Below are 7,781 nucleotides of genomic sequence, written 5' to 3'. Positions count from 1 at the left end.
CTATTACTATTTATAGCTCAAAACAGTGAAGTTCCTTCCAAACAATCTCTTTGACCTCTGAGGGTTTTAGAAAGATTATGTAACTTGCCATAACAGTACCATAAATGTGGGCTTGGAGACCCTAATCAATGCTGATGAAAATCTGCTACTAAGATGCCCCCCCCCCCCGGGTGGTGCCACATGGTCCTATGGAGAGTGACTACCTGGGCACCACGTGGACCTCCTTCTCCACCAGGCAGAAGTCTGTAAAACATAAGAGAGGATGCTGGCTGACCTGTGTAGGACAGTGAAAGGCAGCCTGGTTCTGCCTGGTTCCTGGTTGAGCTAAGGTTGGAAACCCTGGTGACCCTGAGGGATGGCAGGCATTTTGCCTGGTTCCCAGACACTAGGATCCTGACACGAGATCACAGCCCTCCATAGATTTGTGGCCATCAGTCACATAAGGGCAATGCCCCAAGCCCCTCCACAGGTAGAGGATGTGACCACAGGTCACATAGCCTCAAGACAGATCTCCATTTTAATGAGGTACCTTAAAGGCCTGAAGGGCTTAGCCAATAAACTTCCCTTCCCAGATATTCCTCCCTGCAAAAGGTATTTAACCTCAGGCCCACCCTGAGAAATGTGGTATAGTTTTACTCACCCACTTTCCACCAAGACAATAAATGCCTTAAAACCATGGGCTGCCTCTTTTCATCAGGATCCGCAGTGGGGAGCAATGGAGAAGGTCTCTAATCTCCCACAGGAGGCCCCTCAGTGCTCCCAGCCACAGCCTCCACCAAGCCAAGCCACTGGCCGAACAAGCCAAGGACTCTCCTCCCCGAGGGACCCAACCAGAGCTCTCCCCTCTTTTCCCCTTCGGTCCTGGGTTAGATCCAGCCCTCGGGCCCCAACTCTGTTCTCAGCTCTTCTGCGACATCCAGCGGCACCTGGGTGCCCAAGAGCCTGAGAACCAGATGCCCGGGCCTCTGTGCAAGTCTGGAGATGCCTGAGCCAGCTCTGGCTGTCCCTGGGACCTCAGATTGCGCTCCCCCCACCCCCAGAGTGGTGTCCCATACCCCGACACCCTCCCAGCGGCAGCGTGAATGGTAAGCTCACTGAAAACTCCCAAGCCCTGCTTCTCCGAGCGGCCCAAGCCCTGTGCAGGGCGGATGCAGGATCCCCTTAACCCTAGAGCTCTGATCATCAGGGTCTGACCTCAGCGCAGCCCACTGTCAGAGTCTCACCTCTTCTGAGGTGGCCTGTTCTTGCTCATGTTCCGCTGACCCTCCTTAGAATGGGCTGTAGCTCTGCAGCTAGCAGGAACCCACACATGCTCTTCATGGCCACTCTGCTCTCTGGCCTCCTGAGTCTGTTTAACTCCTGAAGGAGGCTTTGGGGGGCAGCATCCTACCCCCCCCACCACACACAGAGAAGCTCTAGCTGTCTGCATGGGAGATGACGTCAGTGGGAGATGATGTCAGTTTTCTTTGGACCTCATGATTAGACAGAGACAACCTGTCGAACTCTTGTCAGAGGGAGAATACTATCAGTGTGGGAAGTGCTGCTGCGCTCCTGCCCATGACATGCCCAGGCCCTGGTCCCCAGAAACAGAGTTCCTATACCAGGCCATCTTCCCAGACCTTCCAACTCCAGGCGTGGCACTCAGGCCCTTTCCTTGATGAAGGGCAGCATTCTATACCTATCCGCACATGTGGTCATGTGAGTGTATATGTATGTCTGTGTACATGTGTGCCCACACCTATGCATCAGTTTGCTCACAAGAGTGTGTGTACACAGGCCACCTATGTCAGTTTTCTGGAAATTGCCATAAAGCTGGTGTTTTCAAAACAAAGATTGATTGTCCAACACTTCAGTGGTGAGCCCTGCCCATGGAAGACACTGAGCACGTCTTCCTCAGGGAAGTCACAAAACTATATGAACCTCAGAAGTCTGTAGTAGAGGCCTCGGGATGCTGGTAATCCCCACCAGTGACAATGTACCTGGGGCTACAGAAGTTTGGGCAGGAGGGTCCACAGATTAAAAAGAAATGGCTGGATTCTCACCCTCCTCCCCATGGGAAAGGAGGGAGAGGGAGAGGGAGAGGGAGAGGGAGAGGGAGAGGGAGACTTGAGCCCTAGCTGGCCCCTCAGGCCACTCAGAGCAAAGTCTCAGAATGACCTGAGAAATAGCATTGAATGGCATAGGAATGCTCTAGCAAGGTTGCTCTTGGAGCTGATTCTTTCTCCACAGACCCTATGTTTCTCCAGCTTGCAGAGAGAGAGAGAGAGAGAGAGAGAGAGAGAGAGAGAGAGAGAGAGAGAGAGATCCCAACAGTGTCCCCTACCCATGGAAACAAATTCTCAGTGTCCTACTGTCTGTCCTGCTGGGCCTGTGCCCTGGTCTCATTCCTGCCATAGTCCCCAGGTGGTGCCCACCTGTACACGGGCTCTGTGGGTGTTCAGCTGTGGCTTGGAGTCCCACCCTGTCATTGTTGTGGGCTTCCTCCTCATCTCACTGATGGCTTAAAAGCTGGGCTTTGGGGTGACGTACCCACAGAAGGATCTCAGGGGTCGGGGACCTGCACAGTCTCCAACTTCTATGCCTACCCCAAGAAAGGTTGGGAACTTCCATCTCACCTAAACACTTCCCAAGGGGCCACATGCACAGGCAGAGTCACCAGGGACTGCTGAAGCTCTTTATTGAGAAGCTGGGGCGAGGGGAGAGAGAGGGGGAGTCAGAGGATCCAGCAGGCCACTCTTTCCACCTCCTACAGGACCGAGATTCTGGCGGCACTCACTCCCTTGGGCGGCTTTGGAGCCTTGGGCCATCATGCTCTAAAGAGGAGAGTTTGTGAGACAAGCAGGGTACTGTGACTGACCGGTTGTGGTGGGATGTGGGAATGGCAGATGCTTTGGGATAGCATCACAGGTTCGAAAGGAAGCAGAGGTAGCCAGTACTGAACAAGGGATTCCCTTCTGCTGAGCTCCCCCAGAAAAGCTCTGTCCATGCAGTGGTGGCCAGGCAAGGGTGTGGCTGAAAAGAGACTCCATTTGTCCCTGGCCTTCCTCACCCAGGGCCCAGGACCTTCTGCTCCATGATCAAAGTGCCCTCATGTCATCCAGAGCAGATTCATGGTATGTGCACACCAGCCCGTAGGAAGTTCCCAGAAGCCCAGAAGGAGGCTAAGAAGGACAAAGCACTTGCTGGATGGGTGGTAACTTGGCAGTGTAGCCCAATGTATCCCAGCATATCCCACTGACGGAATCGGGAAGGCAATGACCCAGGAATGAAGTGCAGGGAACATGGGGTTCTCAGGAACCTGAGAAGTTCCTGGCTGCAAATGAGGCTTCCAGGTGGACCCTGAGGCCCAACTGAATATCAAGGTTTTTCTTTGTTAAAAGGGTCACTTACCTTAGAAACTCTCCGGCTCACATTTTTCTGTAGGAAGCAGAAAACCCATATATAAGAATGAAGCCCGGACAAGAGTCTATGGCTCTTATCTTCCCATGAACAAGACCTGGAGCAGGGACCACACTGTCCGTGTTGGGGGCAGGGGACGTGAGAGTGACAGAGTCACAGGGAGAGAGGGGGACATGGGTTACATATGTTCTCACCCATCTGCTCGAGTATGACCAGGTTCTCTGGTTCAAGTCCCTTTATCCGTGTGAACTCCTTAAATTCCTCCAAGGCCTCCAAATTTTCCTGGGGGTCCCTACCTGTGGAAGATGGATGGGAGAGCAGAGGGAGGTTTGCCACAAAGACAGGAGCCCAGCACCAGGTGCTTCCTCGTGGACTCAAGGGCAGAAGAGGTGGTATGGAAAATTATCGCTCAGCGTGGCATCTGAGCCACCAAAGGACCCTGGAAACCAGAAACCTTCCAGCAGAGGCCTGTAACATCTTACTCCTGACCTAAAAGGCCCCTGGACTGAGAAGTCTTCAGTCAAGACACCTCTTGCCCTCTCCATGGCCGGCCTCTACTTCTCTACTCTCTCCCTCTCTCGGCCTTTCTCTGCCTCTACTCCCTCCCTAAATAAACTATTCTATACCTGTGTGTGTGGTTCCTCAGGGGGAGGGGGATGCCTTGGCATGGGCCTACTGAGGCACCTCCTTCCCCCACACACTGCCAGAACATATTCTTATAGCTCTTTCTCTTTTATGATCACAACAACTGTCCTTGTGTTCTAAACCCTACATGACACCATGAGATTCCACAAAGCCTCACTAACAGCGTCTGTGGTCAGGAGGCATGTCTTCCTCTGTCTTGGATGGTATCTGCCAGGCTTGGCTCAGCAAGGTAGTTCTGGCCAACAGCAGCACTGTTCCCTGCCCATGAGGAAAGCTGCTCCTCTCGTGGGGGGTGGCATCTGGAGGAATGATGGGGTGGGCATGGGTGTGCTGAGCTTGAGGTGGTGGAAACTTACCTATGAGCTGTGTCATTGTGAAGCTCATCCCCTCTATCTCCCCATCACAGTGGAGCATGTAGTGTCCCTTCACAGAAGACAGCTGCACCTGCAGGTGGGTCTTACCCTCAACTGTGGAGACCCCGGAAAGAGTAAGGTTAGCTTACAACTACCTGGGTCCCTCTTCTGTCACCTCAGCTTCTAGTCACAGATTCTAAGTGACTACAGTAGCCTGAGAGCCAAGGTCTAGGGTTCCCAGGACTCTGTGATCCCTCTTAGGGGTGGGGCTTGGCAGGAGACTCTCCCTTCTACGGGCTGCCAGCCATCCATCCCTGGGCTGATAACACTTACAGGCAAGGTACTGGCCAGGCACATCTGTTTTCTCCAAGATGGTGTTCACTTCAAGACACTGGCCATAGATCCTGGAATCAGAAATGGTTTGGCAGTGGCCCTCATCTCATGCTGACTGGGGTCCTCCCTCTGCAACCCACTGCTGTAGTCCTTCCAAGTCAGGGGGGGCCTTTAAAACTACTCACTGAGAAGTAATGGGCCAGGTAAGAGACCAACCAACCATGGGAGCCACAGTCACTCACATATGTGTGATAGAAAGCTCCATGTCTCCATTGCTCAGCACCAAGATAAGCATGGGAGAGACCTTGTTTATTGGGATATCGTCTTCTGACACCAAGACCTTCAGGAACCACTTTCCGGAAAACTAAAAAGATGAAATTTTCTCTTTGCCTAATGCCTGATCACCCTCCCTGTGAAATATTCACCCTCCAGCTACCATTCATATCTGCCCATTCTATTCCACCACCAAAACATAGAAAGCTCACATGATCAGGATCTGCTTACTCCAAGTGTACCAGGGCCTTTTGCTAGCACACACACTCAAACTGCACCCCTGAGCACAGGGAGGCCTGAACATGCATGGGGATCTGTTAACTCCAAATTAGTCTATTCTCTTTAGTTACAGCCTGTGACACAGGTTAGATTGGGATCCACCCAGAATCCAGAACCCTGCTCTTTCTGCACCAGTAAAAGCTAAGACTACCCTGTGGCCTAGACCTGACTCACATTCTCATTATTGAAAGCAAGGAATGAAGAGTCCTGGGCCTGCAGGACAGCAACCAGATAGAAGCCAATGGTCAGGAGCAGAGCCCTCATCTCTAGGGTCTGCATTCACAGCCAACCAACAGGTAGCAGGAACAGGAGAGTCTATACTGGCCCCTCACTTGATTGCTCTTTATACAGACCCATGCAGGGTCCTTGGGGAACTTGGCAGAGAGGACCAAGTCCTTCTGAGTTATGTTCACAGCCAGCTGGCAAGAGGAAAATCAGTGTTTTGTATAACAGCTTGTTAAGACTTCAAGAAATCAAGACCATTGATTGGAGTGGCAGCCACTGTTCAGAGTCCAAAGAAGCTGAGGGACAATTGGGAACTCGGAGGAAAGGCCATGTGATCCACACAGTCTGATCTGTTGTTGGAATCTGGACAACTGCAAGGACCACCCAGCAGTCACTGGGGAGGGGGTCAGAATGGAGAGAGAGCAGGACTTCAGATGCACTCTGCCTTATGAGTATCAACTCACCCCCTTGAGGCCAGCACTCAATGTTCTGTTGGGAACTTTGTCCAAGGGTGTCCTGCAGGGCCCAGTTGTTCAACTCGGGGCTCAGCCTGGTCATTGGGTTGACCTTTTAGAAACGCTCTCCATGCCTTCCCCTTCCTGGCTTTCTCATCCTCAGAGCACTGGCAGGAGCTTCCTGAGGCTGCTCTCACAAACCACCTCCAGCCAGGTCTTCAACACCAACAGTTGTTCCCCTTGGCCATGGAGGCCAGAGGTTGAGTGTGAAGGCTGGGCAGGCCAGAGCCACACTCCCCAGGCTCTGTGGAGGCCCCTGGATGATTGGCAGCTACCATAACTCTCTTCCTGTGGTTTCCTTACCCAAGTTCTGCCTGTCTTCACCTAGCCTCTCCTTAGCCCTGAAGCCCTTCTGAGTGCCTGTGACAAGGACTCTTGTCAGACGATTTAGGCCACCCTAGTTCTTGCCTATTTCAGTTGAGACTTTAATCTCTGAAGCAAGGCCTCAATGTCCAAAAGAGCTCACAGTCTTTGAACCACATTGTCATGAGGCCAGCAGTCAGCCCTTCTGCACCTGAACATCTCTCGACAGTTCTCCATGGTTTCTATTTGCCCTCACAGGTTGGCAGAACATAGGTTCTGAGATAGGGGACCCAGGCCATAGTCACCATCGCACTCACAAGGACTCTCTTGGCTGCTCTCACCTGCTCCTGACCCTTTTAATCCTGCAGCTCCCATGTCCCAGGCTGTTCCTACTGTCTGCGTCTGTGCCTTTAGCACAAATGAGTCAGCCTGCTTTGGGTGGCCTTCACTGTATGGCCTCTGCACCAAAGTTCTCCGGGTCTCTGAGAGCAGTCACGCTCTCTTGACTTGGGCAATAGAGACTCCTGGCTTGGTTGTCTGTCCTGGGACCCCAGCCTGACCCAGCATGGGATGCAGCCTCTTCCCAAAGGTGTCTCTGTGTCCCTGGCCCCAGGGTTTGTGATCTGCGTGCTCTCATTGCCCTTAGGGCTCAGAACCCAAGGTGGTAGCTTGACCTAGTCATTATCCTATAGGAAGTTCAGCTGAGCAACCCCTGCCCTTCCAGGTAGGAAGGCACCAGGTCAACACCTGTCGGGCTGGGTCCCAATCTCCTGAGTGGAAGTCTCTGGCAACCCTTTTGTGTTGACCTTCTGGTGACAGACAGGCGCCCTGCCTACTGCTGAAACTTGAGAGAACAGGTGTTTGTCTGGATCCCCGAAAGCCCTCCATGGCTGCCCTGTTGTTGTGAACCAAATACTCAAGGACATCTGAAGGGTGTCAAGGACCCCCTTGACAAGGACCCCTTTGTCAAGGACCAAGGTGCATTTTTGTTCATTGCTCAGTAGGGTCAGTGTGAGGGAGGCTTCAGTTAAGACCCAGCAGGTCGCAGAGGGACAGGCAATGTCTTAATGTCCCTTGCACATACAATGAAGACAGGAACACTAGAAAGCTATAGACACTTTTATCCCCATCTGCCCTGACCTAAGGTTCATAAAGGAAGCAGAACTGCAGTTTCCAGAGCAGAAAGGAGACTCAGAGACATGTGGGGCCGAGGGCACTGAGAGATTCCTGTCATGGGTGGTAGCCTTCGTGGTCAGTGTAGGTGGGGACTTCAGAACCTTACTAATTCTGTGGACCCCACACTGAATAGAGTGGACTAAGTGTCCCCTAACATAGGCCACCATAGACCTGCCTTTTGCATGGATCAACACAGTTCCATGATCACTCTGAGCCTTAGTTAACTCCAGGCTCAGATCTTCTAAGCTGAATCAGGCATGGCACCAGAGATACTGAGGCA

At 52.5% G+C, this 7,781-nt stretch overlaps 1 protein-coding gene across 1 annotated transcript; it reads right to left on the bottom strand.

The window, feature by feature from the left end:
* Positions 1–3,391: 3,391 nt before the first annotated feature.
* LOC110317470 (vomeronasal secretory protein 1) lies at positions 3,392–5,561 on the bottom strand. The gene is made up of 6 exons (XM_021191916.1): positions 5,457–5,561; positions 4,973–5,094; positions 4,731–4,801; positions 4,401–4,511; positions 3,594–3,695; positions 3,392–3,417 (listed from the first exon to the last, which is right to left on the bottom strand). The coding sequence occupies exons 1-6, from the start codon at positions 5,559–5,561 to the stop codon at positions 3,392–3,394; spliced, it is 537 nt and encodes a 178-aa protein (XP_021047575.1).
* Between the last annotated feature and the right edge of the window lie 2,220 nt (positions 5,562–7,781).

The sequence above is a fragment of the Mus pahari genome, chromosome 3 (genome assembly GCF_900095145.1).
Source record: "Mus pahari chromosome 3, PAHARI_EIJ_v1.1, whole genome shotgun sequence".
NCBI lineage: Eukaryota > Metazoa > Chordata > Mammalia > Rodentia > Muridae > Mus > Mus pahari.
This window is presented reverse-complemented; position numbering and strand designations above follow the sequence as displayed.

Coding starts and splice junctions, on each gene's coding strand:
- LOC110317470 (XM_021191916.1), bottom strand. CDS start 5,561: ATGCAGACCCTAGAGATGAGGGCTCTGCTCCTGACCATTGGCTTCTAT. Junction 3,696..4,400: donor CACAATGACACAGCTCATAG/GTAAGTTTCCAC, acceptor CATCTTCCACAG/GTAGGGACCCCCAGGAAAAT. Junction 3,418..3,593: donor GGTCATACTCGAGCAGATGG/GTGAGAACATAT, acceptor TGCTTCCTACAG/AAAAATGTGAGCCGGAGAGT.